Source organism: Oryctolagus cuniculus, chromosome 6 (assembly GCF_051225735.1).
Source record: "Oryctolagus cuniculus isolate XC-2025 breed Fujian yellow rabbit chromosome 6, ASM5122573v1, whole genome shotgun sequence".
NCBI lineage: Eukaryota > Metazoa > Chordata > Mammalia > Lagomorpha > Leporidae > Oryctolagus > Oryctolagus cuniculus.
In genome coordinates, this window is record NC_142872.1 from 149,439,894 (window position 1) to 149,456,807 (window position 16,914).

The 16,914-nt window shown below is 39.8% G+C and overlaps 1 protein-coding gene across 8 annotated transcripts in view; it reads right to left on the bottom strand.

Moving 5' to 3' along the window:
- The window catches only part of ATAD2 (ATPase family AAA domain containing 2), a 93,410-nt gene that overhangs the window by 6,781 nt on the left and 69,715 nt on the right, over positions 1-16,914 (bottom strand). For all 8 annotated transcript variants that reach the window (XM_070075455.2, XM_089336458.1, XM_070075454.2 and 5 more), the window contains 8 exons: positions 16,204-16,330; positions 15,747-15,933; positions 13,252-13,437; positions 7,049-7,184; positions 5,847-6,043; positions 4,875-5,034; positions 2,173-2,295; positions 1,910-2,053 (listed from right to left, as the gene is read on the bottom strand). In XM_070075455.2, the coding sequence (XP_069931556.1) occupies positions 1,910-2,053; positions 2,173-2,295; positions 4,875-5,034; positions 5,847-6,043; positions 7,049-7,184; positions 13,252-13,437; positions 15,747-15,933; positions 16,204-16,330 (1,260 nt within the window). The remainder of the gene's footprint in view (positions 1-1,909; positions 2,054-2,172; positions 2,296-4,874; positions 5,035-5,846; positions 6,044-7,048; positions 7,185-13,251; positions 13,438-15,746; positions 15,934-16,203; positions 16,331-16,914) is intronic.

A 16,914-nucleotide genomic window follows, 5' to 3' on the forward strand; every position in this document is an offset into this window, starting at 1 on the left:
GAATGAATCCCCAAGTGGAAGACATGGAATAAGTTCTGGGTTCCAGGTTTTCTGCAGGCCATTCCCTGTTTACTTTGGGCATTTGAGGAGTAAACCAGCAGGGGAAGATCTCTTCCTGTCTCTGTCTTTCCAATAAATAGAGGTAAATAAAGATTAAAAAGAAAAGCAAAATAGAACACTAACACAGGTGTTTGGTTTAAATGTTAGGACGCTAGTTAGGATGACTGTGGGGCCCCAAACTGGAGTTCTTAAGTTTGACCTCTGGCTCCTGATTCCAGCTTCCTGCTAATCTGGACCCTGGGATGCACCAGTGGATGGCTCAAGTTCCTGCCACCCATGTGAGAGATCTGGATAGTATTCTTGTCCATTGTTGACATTTGGGAATGAACCTGCAGATGGGAGCACTAGTTCTGTTTCTCAAATAAATTGGAAAAAAAAATTTTTTTTAAAAACAAGAACACCTAATAACACCTCAAACTTAACCTCATTTGAGTCACAATACTCTAGAGTAAGCAAAAGCCTGATTTTTAAAACCATGAATTAGTTCTTTTTTTTTCTTTTTTTTCTTTTTTTAATAAAAACTATAGTCAAGGCTGCCGTTATGTACGTGTAGCAAGTAAAGCCACTGCTTGCATTGCTGGCATCCCATACAGGAAATGGTTCATATCTCAGCTGCCCCACTTCTGATCCAGCTCCCTGCTAATGTGCCTGGGAAAGTAGTCCTAGAGGCCCTACACCCATGAGGGAGACCCAGAAACTCCTGGCACCCAGCTTCAATTTAGCCCCAGCCCTGGCCATTGTGGTCATTTGGGGAGCAAACCAACAAACAGAATACTTCCCTGTCCCTCCCTCTCTCCGTAACTCTGCCTTTCAAACAAATAAATCTTTTTAAAAAATTACTTCTCCTTTAAAAGATACTAGTCATATTATCATGTTTGTGTATATAAATATGTGTGCATATTTTTAAAAATTTGTATCTAAAAGTGTGTCTAGGTTTCATTCAACATTGTGTTTGAGTAAATATACACTGCTGTATGTACAGGTTTAATCATTATCACTGTTGTGAAATAATCCTTATTTTTCCTTTCCCTCATGTACACATAAGTTGTTCCTGGTGTTGCTTTTTTGAACATTCTTGTACATGTTCTTTGAGGCACATACTATATACAATCCACTTGGGTACAAAACTAGGAACTGATGGTTTTAAGAGACAATTTTCATATCCTTCATCTCTACATTTATACTTGCTTAGAGTTCATTTAACTGAGGGCATTCTGGTTAGTGGAGGCTTTTTGTTGTCTTTTGTCACCCTCCCCTTTCCAGCTGCCTCCTTTCCTGTTAATTAAAGCAGGGCTTACCCTTTATTATCTCAAATCAATTGCCCCAGAATGAACAAATCTGTGTTAATATAAGGGAGTTCTAACTTTAGCAAAGCACACAAACACAAACAGAAGAGATCTAACAAGCCAGTGAGGATTTATGATGCCCAAAGCAGGGAAAATAAATGAGTAACCAAGAGGCTAGGAAGCTGAGCAGAGTCTGACACTCATGGGGTTGTAAAAGAGAAAAAAACTGGAATTGAGATCTGCCAGGGGAGGCAGGTCTTAGCAAACTCAACAGTCTTCGGCCTGCTACCCTGTGGAGTCAAACCCTAAGAATAAGAGGGAATAGGAAACAGGGCAGGATTCACAGAAAATAAGTCAATTCATAATTAGATGGTGAATTGGGATTGTAAGCAATACAGACTAAGCTTAGATTTAAAACTACTAAATTGCATTAATATTAGCAAAACCAAAAATATAATTTGCTGCATTAATAGAAACAAAGGAAAGTGTGTGGGGGAGTAAACGGCATTTGAAGAGAATAAAGGTTCCAACCACATACGTGAGAACTCCTCAAGAGGACTTACCAGGAGTGCTGCAAGCCATGGGGGGACTGGGCATCTTCAGCTTTTCATTATGCTCTGGATCGGGTCTTTTATCAGCAGCTAGAGTGGAATTTTGCTTTGGCATTACATGGTAGTAAGATGGGGCATATTTGGAGGAGATACAACCTTAAAAATAGACACATGGAGTGTCAAAAAGATTTCCAGATTTCAAAATTCTGTGAATACTTAATTAAAAGGACTCAATTCACTACATTTGAAGCATCTTCAGGTAATAATTTTCCCACCTCTTTTCTTTCTAGACTCCTGAATTTCTTCACAAAGCTGCTCAAAGTCTTCATCAAGTTCTTCTTTAATTATTGCATAGGCAGTATCTCTTAAAGCACAGGCTCTATGCCTAATAAGGCGATCTGAAAAATAAGCAAAAAACAATAAAAAGCTATTCTTAATTTTCAATTTTTCTTTTTAATAAAAATATACTGAGCTAAATTAAATGGCTATTACAATTAAACTTTTATCACGCATTTTTAGTAAAAGTTACTGGAATTACTATTCTTTCTTTGGTAGTAATCTAATGTTCTGGACATTTGATTTTATTGCACTGTCTCATTCAGATCCTTTTGAAATATCAGGAATAAAATTAAGAATCTACCAATAGTAACGAAACAAACAATAACTAACAAAATAACAACAAAAAAGGAAGGTTCTTACTGTCATTAAATGAGCCAGTAATGTCAAAGAATTTTGGAAGACGTATAGAGGATATTATTGTAGTAACACAGAAACTAGACAAAGAAAATGAAACAGAATCTCTACACAGGAAACACTGGAAAAACCCCAAGCTCAGAGTATAAACAATGTAAAACAGAATATACTTTGAAACTTGTCAGGAATGAAAATTCTACACCTAAAGAACCAGAAACCCAAGTGGTGGGGTCCAGTAATCTGTATTGTTAAGAAGTCTTATAAGAAATTCTGATCCCAGCCAAAGTTTGAACACCAGTGGTCTAGAGTAATTCTAGATTGTTGCTCTGGACAGAAAAAGCAGCAGCAGAATGACTGCTGAACAGAAAAAGTCCTCTGTGGCCAGGGTTAACTGCTTCCTTCTTCCCACACTTCAGGGATGTCCTCAGGTTGTTAGTTTGTTTCCAGAGCTTAACTCCAGAACTCTGAACTACAGGGAAAAGCCTGGGGAAGATGCGATAGAAGACTAGGAGGGGAAGAACAGTGGCTTTTTCAATTGTTAAAGAAATTCTCACTAGTTCCCTATGCTAATCAACCTAATTTATAAGCACTACCAATTTAAAAACATAAAGCCAGGGACACATTTGTCCATTGTGATACAGGTTAAGTTGCCTCCCGAATCCTTTAAGAGCTCTGCTTCCTCTGGCTGCTTCACTTCAATCCAGCTCCTTGCTAATGTGCCTGGAAAAACAGCCCAAGTGTGTGGGCCCCTGCCACCCAGGTGAGAGCTCCATGCTCCTGGTTTCTGCCTGTTCCAGCCCCAGCCTGTGTGGCCATCTGGGAAGCACATCAGTGGATGGAAGGTACCCCTCTCTCCCTCTAACTCTGCCTTTCAACTAAATAAATAAATCTTAGAAAAAACGAGTTAGCATTGTGGTATAGTGGGTAAAGCCACTGCCTGTGACACCAGCATCCCATACAGGCACTGGTTCATGTCCTGGCTGCTCCATTTCCAATCCAGCTCTCTGTGACAGCCTGGTGAAAGCCAAGGAAGATGGCTTAGAAACTTGGGCCTCTGCTACTCACGTGGAAAACCTGGATGAAGCTCCTGGCTTTGGCCTGGCTTAGCCCCAGCTGTTGAACTCTTTAGGGTATGAATCAGTGGATGGAAGATCTGTGTCTCTCCCTCTCTCTCTATACAGCCCTTTCGAAAAATAAATCTTTGGCCGGCGCCGCGGCTCAATAGGCTAATCCTCCACCTAGCGGCGCCGGCACACCGGGTTCTAGTCCCGGTCGGGGTGCCGGATTCTGTCCCGGTTGCCCTTCTTCCAGGCCAGCTCTCTGCTGTGGCCTGGGAAGGCAGTGGAGGATGGCCCAAGTGCTTGGGCCCTGCACCCCATGGGAGACCAGGAGAAGCACCTGGCTCCTGCCTTCGGATCAGCGCGGTGAACCGGCTGCAGCGCACTGGCTGCGGTGGCCATTGGAGGGTGAACCAACGGCAAAAGGAAGACCTTTCTCTCTGTCTCTCTCTCTCACTATCCACTCTGCCTGTCAAAAAAAAAAAAAAAAAAATCTTTTAAAATAAATATAAATAATACAGAAAACCATGTATTAGAAAGGGGAATTAATAGAAAAGAGAACCACTGAAAGCAGTATAAATTTTATCTCAAGAGAATGAAGAACAATGCATTCAAAAAAATTACAAGGAGCTAGGAAAAAAGCACCTAAGGAACATTTCTTGGAAATGAACATGTTGCAAAATAGACATATCATTAAAATATCCTTTATGCATTGTATTCATTAATAAAGGGGGTAGGTGAGATGGATATGGTATATACATAGAAAGAAAGTCTGGGAGGATATTCTAACAGTGTTTACCTTTGCAAGGAAATGGGGACTCAATGATTTAAAAAATATTATTAGCAAGTGTTGTATTACTTTTGTCATAGAAATTGTAAGAAAATATCTTAAAACCTATTTCAATGTGTTTATTTTTCCAGTTTGAGAAAGCACACTCACACACAATATAAACAAGCTACTGTGTATCATTAGAGGACATATATAATTGCTAATAAACAGGAACTTGAGTGAAAACTTGCACTGAAATTCTTCCTCTGCTCCTTCCTGGAAGTGTCTTCCTACAGCAAGATTTCAGCTTCTCTAATTATGCCTACCTTATTTTAAAATGTGAGAATTAAATAGCATTGTTAATGTTAATTTATAATGTTGTAACTGACATGAAAATAAGCCTAAGTGTTAGAATTCCCCACTCCAACCCCTGAAACAAAAATTCACTAGTGCTTACCTCCAGGATCTCTATCTGGATTATATTCTAAAGCATTACTACAGATTAAATCAATATCTCTCAAATAGTCTTTCACAGTCAGATACTTGTGTAGATCAATTTTACTTATTACAGATGAAAGGTCCATTGGTTGTTTTATCACAGTGACATAATCAGGAACCTAAAATTCAAAAAAATGTCCAAATCACTAAATTAACTCTAAACATTAAAAAAAAATTCAAATCAAGTTTCTCTGCCAGGCAAAACAGGATAGAAAATAAATATGTAGATAAGAAATAATCATAATCTGTAACTCTATGACTCTGCCTAAAGCTATTTGTGTCTTGTACTTATTCTTGCTCTGGCACAGCTGTATTCAGTCACATCTCATATCCATATCCTTGCTCAACTGCCTCTCATTATTCAATGGCAACTTAAGATATGGGTCCTCCAGCTCAGTTCTAACCATGTAGTCACAATATGTGGCATTAAGAAATTCTCAAATTGCTTCTAGAATGTTTTCCATTGGGCAGACAACTGTCTATTCTCTGGAGGTAAAGAAAATGCATTATGTAATCTCTGAAGTCTACACATGCTGAGGACACTAACTCAGCACATGTATCCATATAGAGAAAACAAGTTGGGTTATTACATTAAGTGTTGTTACATTAAGCTTAAGTGGGTTAAATTGCTGTCTGTGACACTAGCATCCCATTATTTGGAGTGTTGTTTTGAGTCCTGGCTGCTTCGCTTCCAATCCAGTTCCCTGATACTAAGCCTGGGAAAGCAGTGAAGATGACCCAAGTGCTTGGGCCCTTGCCACCCATATGAGTTGCAACCACTGTCTTCTCTCTTCCTATTACTCTGCCTTTCCAAACAAATATATCTTAAAAAAAAAAAAAAAAAAAAAAAAAAAAAACCAACAACACACCTACTCAAATTTCAAAGCATTTAAGGCATAGAAAACATTTAACGCAAAGATCAAATTAATACCTCATCAGGGTCAACAGGTTTAGTAAATATTCTGAATCGTTTATCAATAGCAAGTCTATGTGTGACATTTCTTAAAAAAATCCTCAGTTCTCTAAATGTATCTTCTTCTTGTTCTTCTAGTCTTTTCATTTCTTCTGTTGTCAATGGTCTTGGCTCAGGTGGTGGTGCTACTGGGAGTACCTCCAAGGCCTGCAAAACTTCACAAGTGTAAGATTTTAGTTACTATTCCTCTGTAAAACTGAGGGTGAGAAATCATTCAGTACAAATACAGACAGTATTTGAGGGGTTAGCTACATGTGCCAGGAATCCAATAATTTGAAATATAAAAGTACTAACATAACCCCCATACCTACACCCTCCCTAGAAGCAAGTAGCAACTTACACTTTGAAATGCTAATTCCTAATTTCCTCTGTTCCATTTCAAGACAGGAGGCTATTAAAACTGAAAATGTTTTTCCAAGAGTATTTTTATTCTAAAAGTCTTACTTTTTGAATTAATGAAAAATTATGAAACTATTTGAACAAATGAAAAATTACGGTATGTTTCAAATACAAAAGAAGCTTAATATAGTTTTAATATACAATGAGTATATTGTATATTATATATATATATATACACACACATTATATATTGTGGGATAAGAGTTCTATGTCCAAAAAACTGGCATATTAAGTGGGTAGGAGACTATGATGTCACTGTAACGTCATATTATAGTATGAGAAAAGTATGACAGGTCATAAAGGTAGAAACAATTAGTTTTGACCACAAAAGTTAGAGAAGATTTCCTTATAAGGAAAAAAAGGATGTTATACTAGAAAAGCATGTACTTCTTTAGGCACAGATGGGCAATAGAGATAGATGTATTACTGACAGAGAGGAAGCATGAATTAAAATTATGAAAAGATAGGAATATGTTGCATAGGGCTTAAAGACAGACTGCTTTGTAAGAAAAGAAATGGGAGGGAGGGAGAAAAAAAGTGCTAAAACTGAGCCTAAAAGATACACTAGAGCTATCACTGAAAGGTCTTGTGTTTTAAAACTTCAGTCTATTTTAATGGGAAGCACAGATTTTTAGGCAGTAGATGCATCAACCTGTTGACAGCTTTTGAACTTGAGTTATTAGAAAGATGCCAATTTCATTAACCGACACTGTATTCCTCCTTTTTCAAAATTACTAACAAACTTTTATAGAGGAACTAACCTGCTTTCTTTTTTGAAACAGGAGGCTTAGCAGCTTGCTTTAGAATCAAATCTTCAAAAAATTTTGTTCGTTCTTCTTTACCCGGTAACTGGACATTAAAAATCTCTCCATAATCATGGATAAACAATTCTTGCACCTTAAAGAGACAGAAATATATGAGGGTATCTCAAAAAGTTGACAGAAAAATGGAATTAAAAACAAACCAACTTCTGAAATCCATGCAGTTTTTTCAAAACACATTTTCTATGGACACGTTGAGGGCACCTTGTATAACAGATTTCCAAGAACAGGTAACAACCGTTAATAGATAAGAGTTGGAGTCAGTGCTGTGGCGTAGCGGGCATAGCCGCTGCCTGCAATACTGGCATCCTATATGGGCACTGTTTTAAGTCCCAGCTGCTCCACTTCTGATCCAGCTATCTGCTGTGGCTTGGGAAAGAAGTGGAAAATGGCCCAAACCTTGGGCCCCTGCACTCGCGTGGGAGACCCAGAAGAAGCTCCCAGCTCCCGGCTTTGGATTGGCAAAGCTCTGGCCATTGTAGCCAACTAGTGAGTGAATCAGCTGAAGGAAAACCTCTCTCTCTCTCTGTGTAACTCTTTCAAATAAATAACTATTTTAAAAAAAGATAATAGTTGGCCGGCGCCGCGGCTCACTAGGCTAATCCTCCGCCTAGCGGCGCCGGCACACCGGGTTCTAGTCCCGGTCGGGGCGCCGGATTCTGTCCCGGTTGCCCCTCTTCCAGGCCAGCCCTCTGCTGTGGCCAGGGAGTGCAGTGGAGGATGGCCCAGGTGCTTGGGCCCTGCACCCCATGGGAGACCAGGAAAAGCACCTGGCTCCTGCCATCGGATCAGCGCGGTGCGCCGGCCGCAGCGCGCCAGCCGCGGCGGCCATTGGAGGGTGAACCAACGGCAAAGGAAGACCTTTCTCTCTGTCTCTCTCTCTCTCTCACTGTCCACTCTGCCTGTCAAAAAAAAAAAAATATATATATAATAGTTATTATTTAGTAATAGTTTCTGCATGGGACGATAGAAGAGTTCTAGAAATGGACAGTGGTGGTGGTTGCTCAACACTGTAAATGTACTTTGATGCAACTGAATTATATGATTAAGAATAGTTAAAATGGGAAAATTTGTTATGTATATCCTACCACACACTTACCGAAATAAAAAACATAAAACTTAGCACAAAAGAAAGTTTCAAAACAAATCTCTAGACATTTTCCAGTAGTATGAGGGGCTAATGTTTATAACTAGTATGCTTCTCATGTACTTTGTTTCAGATATCTTTGATGTACAGAGAAGTTTACATTTGTGGTTTTCACATTTTTTTTTGCCTTGCAAGGTCTTTCATGCTCTTATATTTCTGCTATGGTTTTGAATGTTTATGGCTCCTCCAAAATACACGTTGATACTTATTTCCAATGCTTCCAAATTAGGGGCTGAAGCTTGGCCCCTTTTTGCCTTCCACCTTCCTCAATCTGGGGTTACACATTCTCCAACTCTGCTAACAATACTATTCTGGAAGCAGACGGCAGCTCTCAACAGGCAATAAATGGGTCAATACCTTTATATTGGAATTCTTGCTGCCAGAACTGTGAAAAATAAATTTCTGTTGTTTTAAAATTACCCAGTTTGTCTCATAGGACAGGCTGTGTGGCACAGTGGGTTAAAGATCCAGCCGGCAGCGCTTGCATCCCAGATGGGTGCCGGTTTGATTCCCAGCTGCTCCTGTTCCGATCCAGCTCTCTGCTATGCCCTGAGAAAGCACTGGAAGATGGCCCAAGTCCTTGGGCCCTTGCACCCACGTGGGAGACCTGGAAGAAGCTCCTGGCTCCTGGCTTCGGATCGGCCTAGCTGTGGCCGTTGCGGCCGTTTGGGGAGTGAACCAGCAGATGGAAGACCTTTCTCCGTGTCTCCCTGCCTCTGCTTGACAGTCTGACCCAGTCTGACATATTTTGTTATAGTAACACAAAAGGATTGAGAGATTGTGGAATGCTCTTCTTACTCATTCAGATCATTTATTAAGAGTAAAAGTCAGGCCATCTCATTTGGGTGATACTGCAACATGAAACGTCACACACATACTAAAGACCTCTTGGGACTGAGAAAAGTGTTATAATTTTTAATTGACATACTTCATTCTTTTCTCAAGTCTAAGGTTAATCAATACCTACCTATCACACAAAAATCTGAACATGCCTTCACTTTACTCCTTTCCCTTACGATGCTCCTTCCTGTTATTTCAAGTTTAGGCTAACTTAGATTTAGTATCACATTCCTTAAAAGATATTTTACCTATTACAATTTTGCAGCTATAACCTTTACTATTTTCTTTGATCATTAACTTTTTAAAAAGATACTTCTTTAGCATCTTTAACTTTCTTGAACTTCTTTGATGACTCTGTTACTAGTTGAAGGAGTTTTAAAGAAAAAGGCATACAGAATTAGGAAGGTACCAGAGATAAAAAGGTATGATATTGTTGCTTCTGGTTATTTTTAAAGATTTATTTATTAGAAAGTCAAGAGTCACAGAGTCAGAGGAAGAGACAAAGAGCACTGGGCCAAGCCAAAGCCAGAACTTCATCCCTGCCTCCCACGTGGGTGGCAGGGGCTGGGCCCCAGGTACTTGGACCATCTGCTGCTGTTTCCCCCAGGCCGTTAGTGAGAGTTGGATCAGAAGTGGAGAAGCTGGGACATGAACAGGTGCCCACCCAAATGGGATGCCAGCATCACAGGCGGCAGCTTTACATGCTAGGCCACAACGCTGGACCTGACCACTGCTTCTTTTTTTTTTTTTTTAAATTTTCAAGTTCAATCAATTCCCTCATTCTTTTTATTTTTTTAAAAGATTCATTTATTTATTTAAAAGTCAGAGTTACAGAGAGAGGACGAGAGGTAGAGGAGAGAGAAAGGGAAAGAGAGGTCTTCCACGCGCTGGTTCACTCCCCAATTGGTCACAACAGCCAGAACTGCACTTATCTGATGCCAGGAGCCAGGAGCCTCTTCCAGGTCTCCCATGCAGGTGCAGGGGCCCAAGGACTTGGGCCATCTTCTACTGCTGTCCCAGGCCATAGCAGAGAGCTGGATCCTAAGTGCAGCAGCCAGAACGCGATCTGGTGCACATATGGGATGCCAGCACTGTAGGCGGCAGCTTTACCTGCTACGCTACAGTGCCAGCCCCCCGATCACTGTTTCTTACATGCCATTTTCACAAATAAAAAATGCTTTCTCTGTCACTCTGTCTTTTAAACAATCAAATCTTAAAAAAAAAAAAAAAAGGCAAAAAAGCAATTCTTTCAGGAAGGGGTTTACGGGTTGTTCCTTAGTGTATGTTCAAATATATCTTTCTTTTGCTCTCGTTCAAGTGCTAACTTGGTTGGGGAGAAAATTACATATCAAATTATTTTTCTTCAGGACTTTCCTGGTCTCCCATGCGGGTGCAGGCGCCCAAGCACTTGGGCCATCCTCCACTGCCTTCCCGGGCCATGGCAGAGAGCTGGACTGGAAGAGGAGCAACTGGGACAGAATCTAGCGCCCCAACTGGGACTAGAACCCAGGGTGCCGGTGCCGCAGGTAGAGGATTAGCCAAGTGAGCCGCAGCGCAGGCCTTCAGTGTACTTTAATTACACAAAATGTTCTGTTGTATAACTATTTCCCATACCCATCATTTAACTTTTTCTGTAGTTTTAAAGTCTTTGTATTTTTGTTTGCATACTCTAAGAATGACTGGTCTTATGATCTTCCACCTTGCTAATTCTCATTGGTGTTGCCCCTATTCAGCCCTAGTAAATGTTTTTATTTCTTTTTAAAGAGGGACAGTTATTTCATTTAACATTTCAAATTGATTCTTTGTCAAATATTTGAGATACAGATATGATTACCCAGGCACTGTCTTTCCTCAAATTCTTATTTTTAAAATAAGTTCATCTTTGTCTTTGAAAATTTTGATTGTCCACAGGTTCTATTTCAGTTTATTCTAGCTTTTACCTCCAGAGATAATGAAAGTAGCTAACCTACACCACAAACACAACGTGCCTAGAATTTGTCTTCCATGAAAAGGGACTCCTCATTTCTCCTGAAACTCATAGTTGCAAATAAAAGCATTGCTCTCTCTGAAGACAAACAACTCTGATAACTGCTGCTTGGTAGACACTGAAAACCAATTACACTGGAGTTGTCATGGGGCTTTTTTAATTCTTCCCTAGCACTGACCCAGAAAAAGAAAATATTTTGACCCTTCAAAGCAGTCCTTTCACACTTTGAATTGTGGTTACCTTCAACAAAATCCCCACTGCTTTGTCTTTCATGGTTTCATGAACATTTCTATCCCACTGATTAGCATTTTGTTTTTCAACCTTTTGGACTGCTTTGCCATTGCTACAGTTCCCTAGTATCATGCATATAGACAGACATTTTCTGACTGCAACTTTGAGATGGGCAGATTTCAATGTAGCTAACAGAATACACAAGTACCCGTTTATTTCAGTCCAATATCATATGGACAATATCACTGAATCACTAAAAACTATTTAATCCTCAAAAGTGTTGGGATCACCACTGTAGCATAGTGGGTAAACCCGCTGCCTGTAGTGCTGGCATCCCAGACGGGTGCCAGTTTGAGTCCCGGCTGCTCCACTTCCAATCCAGCTCTCAGCTATGGCCTAGGAAGCCAGTAGAAGATGGCCCAAGTCCTTGGGCCCCTGCTCCCGCGTGGGAGACCTGAAGAAGCTCTTGGCTTTGGATAAGCACAGTTGTAGCCATTTGGTGAGTGAACCAGTGGATGGAAGACCTCTCTCATTCTCTCTCTGCCTCTGTGTAACTATGCCTTTCAAATAAATAAATAAATCTTAAGAAAAAAGTATTATCATTCATTTAAATCCATACAGACTACACTATTTATTTACAAAGATGAGCAATTCCTAGTCGCATTCTAATTCCTCTTACTATGCAGTGTGTTACTGAAATATTTTACCTAATTTACAAGTATATGCTTGGGAAATGTTACACTAAGAATAAAGTTAGAGGCTGGCGCTGTAGTGCAGCAGGTTAAAGCCCTGGCCTAAAGCACTGGCATTCCATATGGGTGCCGATTCTAGTCCCTGCTGCTCCACTTCTGATCCAGCTCTCTGTTGTGGCCTGGGAAAGCAGTGGAAGATGGCCCAAGTCCTTGGGCTCCTGTACCCACATGGGAGACCAGAAAGAAGCACCTGGCTCCTGGCTTCGGATCGGCGTAGCTCTGGCCATAGCGGCCATTGGAGGGTGAACCAACGGCAAAGGAAGACCTTTCTCTCTATCTCTCTCACACTATCTAACTTCAGCCTACAATACAAAAAAAAAAAAAAATCAAAAAAAAAAATCAATAAGATTTCCCAAGTTAAACTGATGATATGTTTTTTTCAATCTCGTCATATCCACATAAACAAGTTCAACCAGTATGGTTTATTACCAAGAATACAAGCATTCTTCAAAAGTTTTTGTAAAAATGAAAATTAAAAGGTGAGTTTATTTTGGTATAAAAACCTTTTGAAACCTGTACAAATCAGGAGCTTTTAAAAAGTTCAAAGAAAATGTGTATTATTTTTTACACCAAAATGAACTTGTACTCTGACTCAACTGTAATTATTCTACTTCTAGGGACTAATGCTAGAAAACTTCACACAGTAATACAAATTAAAACACAAAAATGATCACTGTAGAAACTTCAATAGAAAAAAAAAAATAAGGAAACAACCAAAATATCATCAACAAAGATTTGGGTAAATTGCAAACAGAAAAACAGAAAAAGCCATGCAACTTTTAATAGGACAGAGAAGTAATTACTGACGGATATATAAGACACACTGAAGAGTGACTAAAGCAAACTGTAGCTAGAGTACTATGCATCATATAATCTCATTAAAAATTAAGTTATACAAATATTTGTATATATACAAATATATATGTATTTCATATATATAGATTTAGGAACATAGCGATACTTCCCACCCTATTATAATCCCATTTTCATAAGAGAAAAAACTTATAAGCCATCTTTACTGTACATAGAAACATACCATTCTACCCGATGAGCACATATACCAGTATATTATTTTTGATAACTATTCCTTATCACTTTGCAGTACATACATTTTTATAATAGGCTACAACTACTTTGGTACAAACAACTCTCTCTGTAAAGTGTAATACTCTCCCACCCCCATTACCTCTTCTGGCAGAGCAGAATGGGGTTTGTCAGAAGTTGCAAGTAGTAAAACTGGAGCAAATGAAGGAATATTCTGTAATAACGTGGTAAACGTGGCTTTGAGTGTTGGTCCAACTATTTCCCACCACAAGTGGATATGTGGCACATACACTATACTTGGTGCTGTTCTTTTAGCTTCACGAATCATCTAAAAAACACAGAGTGGGGGGAGATCTATATTCATTTTGAGAGCCAGCACATCAGTTATTATTCCAAGTTCTATTAGTCTAAAATATGATGTAACTTCACAGAATTGTCAATTAAAACCCTCATGTTTTTCTTAAAGATTTGAGAAGTGGAGGCTGCCAGTGAAACAAGAGAGCAGGAGACAATGCTCCCACCCACTGGCTCACAATTCAGGCCACCAGGGAGATTCAAGGGCCCAACTGGGATATCAACGCTGCCTCCCAGGGTATGTTTTAGTAGGAAGCTGGAGTCAGGAACTAGAGCTGGGAATGAAACCCGGTATTCTGATGTGGGATACAGGCCTCGTAATTGTTAGGCTAAGCACCTTCAAAAATCATCAAGTTTTAAAAAAAGTTTTCTCCTACGTATCTTAAAACCTCTGGTTTTATAAAAGTGTCATTTTTTTTTTCCGGAAAAAAAAAAGAGAATTGCAATAAACAACCAGAAACAACTCAAAAATATAGTATACTTTTCTACTGTGGTAATCAAGGTTAAACAAAAACAATAAAAATAAAAATAAAATAATCAAACAATTCACAGAAAACTGAATTAAGAGATGTTATTTTGGGGCTGGCACTGTGGTATAGTGGGCTGAGCCTCCGAATGGCACTGATATCCCATATGGGTGCTGGTTTGAGTCCCGGCTGCTCCACTTCCAGTCCAGCTCTCTGCTATGGCCTGGGAAAGCAGTGGAACATGGCCCAAGTGTTTGGGCCTCTGCCCCGGTGTGGGAGACCTGGAGAAGTTCCTCGCTCTTGGATTCAGATCAGCTCAGCTCCAGCCACTGAGGCTATTTGGGGAGTGAAGCAGTAGACAGAAGACCTTTCTCTTTGTCTCTCCCTCTCTCTGTAACTCTGCCTTTCAAATAAGTAAATATATCTAAAAAATAAAGAATAACAAGTTATTTAAAAAAAAAAGATGTTAATTTTGGTGCAAATTTTGAAATTCATGTAGTTTTTTAAAAAAAATTTGGTAAATATTTTTTTATTAAAAACATTTAAATATTGGTCCAAGCATTGTGGCACAGCAGTAAACCACTGTCTGTGTATTAGCACTAGTCTGGCTGCTTCACTTCTAATCCAGTATCTAGGCAATCATGGGAAGACGGCCCAAGTGATCGGGCCATTGTCACCCACGTGGCAGACCCAAATGGAGTTCTAGGCTCCTGGCTTTGGCCTACCCCAGCCCTGGCCATTAGCACCATTGGGGGGAGTGAACCAGCAAATGGAAGATCTCTATCTCTCCCCCTCTAACTCTGCCTTCAAATTAAAAACAAACAAACAAACAAAAAAACAAAAACAGAAAGCAAAAACAAAAAACCTGAACCATTTAAATATAAAAATAGCAAAAACAGAAATTGCAGACTATCTGTATTAAGGAACAGACATTGTTTTAAGTAGCTTTTTCATTTAATTTTCCAATCAGCTATATTATCTCCATTTTGTAAAAGGGGAAGTCAGACAAAGATCTAGTAACGTTCCTAAGGTCACATAGATATTAAGTGGTAGGGACATGCGTTTAGTGCACTGGTTGCTTGGGAAAGCTGCATCCCTTACTGGAGTCCCTGGGTTGGAGTCCTAGGTTTGCTTCTAATCCAGCATCCTGATAATCATATCTTGGGAGGTAACAGGTGACAGTTTAAGCAGCTGGGTCCCTGTCACCAATTTGGGAGAGGCAGAATGAGTTCCAGCCTAGCCTAGCTCTGGCTGTTATGGACACTTTGGGGAATGAACCAGCGGACGGGAGATATGTATCTCTGCTTTTCAAATAAAAACAAAATTTTAAAAAATATTTTAAGTGGTAGTCCTGGGATTTAGACATATGACTTTTTTTCTCTTCAATTTTTACTTATTCAAGAGATGGAGAAACAAAAAAGACAGCCAGCATCTGCTGGTTCCACTCCCCAAATGCTTCTAACCCAAGTTCTGCGCCAGGCCAAAGCCAAGAGCCAGGAACTCAACCCAGTTTTTTCATGTGGTGGCAGAAACCCAACCACTGGAGCCATTACTTGCTGAGGAAGCTGGAAATAGAAGCCAGAGCTAGGAATGAACCCAGGCACTCAAATATATGGGATGCAGGCATCTTAATTGTCAGGCCAAATGCCTACCCCAAAAGCTATACTCTAACTTACTCAGTAATTATGCATATCTCTGTCTCATAATCCTGAAATGAGAAATCAGAAAGACAAATACAACACAAAAAGAATGACACAATTTTAGATTTTATCTCTGGAACACTCCTTAGTTTATCTGGGCAACAATGAATAATTACCTGGGCACATGTTTCCTCAGGGGATGTGGCACTAACTCCAAAAAGAACAGGAATGTCTAATGTATATACAGTAAACTTTTCCAAAGCATGGATGACAGCTGGTGCCAAGTGTGAACCCTGTCCAAACCCTGGTTCTCCCACAATCAACATTCTTGGTCGGAAAGACATAGGTTGGAAACACGCATTTCTGAAAGAAATGATTAATTAAGCTATGTTTTAGAAAACACAAAAGTTCCGGTTTCTCCAAAGTTACTTCCCTAAGTAAAATGTCTTGACTATATAGTCCACCAATCAACATGGCTCACAGTTTCTGGTAATAAATGACCCTCACAGATTTTTAGCAATACCTTTATGTAGTTTAATATCTACTACAGTCACAACTATAATAATAAAAATTTTTCTGATATTTTAACTTAGCTTACACAGCAAAAAAAATTTGTCTGCAAGGAAAATATACCTATGCAAATGAAGAAAATTCTGTTTTGCCTTATTCAAAGATTTCTGAGAAAGTCCATTTTCATACACCGATGGAACATCATCATCACTGTATGCCAAGTCACTTTCTAACAGAGGACAAGAAATATCTGTAAAACAAAAAAACCTATACATCAGTAACTTTTCTTTATATAATGCTTCAGTTAGCAAATTAGCATCTTCGATGGAATTTTTTAAAAATAAAAATATTTATATAGCTACGAATTGGCCGGCGACGTGACTCAATAGGCTAATCCTCCGCCTTGCGGTGCTGGCACACCGGGTTCTAGTCCCGGTCGGGGTGCCGGATTCTGTTCCAGTTGCCCCTTTTCCAGGCCAGCTCTCTGCTATGGCCCGGGAGTGCAGTGGAGGATGGCCCAAGTGCTTGGGCCCTGCACCCCATGGGAGACCAGGAGAAGCACCTGACTCCTGCCATCGGATCAGCGCGGTGCGCCGGCCGCAGCGCGCTGGCTGCGGCGGCCATTGGAGGGTGAACCAACGGCAAAGGAAGACCTTTCTCTCTGTCTCTCTCTCTCACTGTCCACTCTGCCTGTCAAAAAAAAAAAAAAAAAAAAAAAAAAAAATATATATATATATATATATATATATAGCTACGAATAACAAGCAAATAGGGGCTGGCACTGTGGTGTAGCAAGTAGAGCTGCCACCTGCAGTGCTGGTTCCAGTGCAGGCT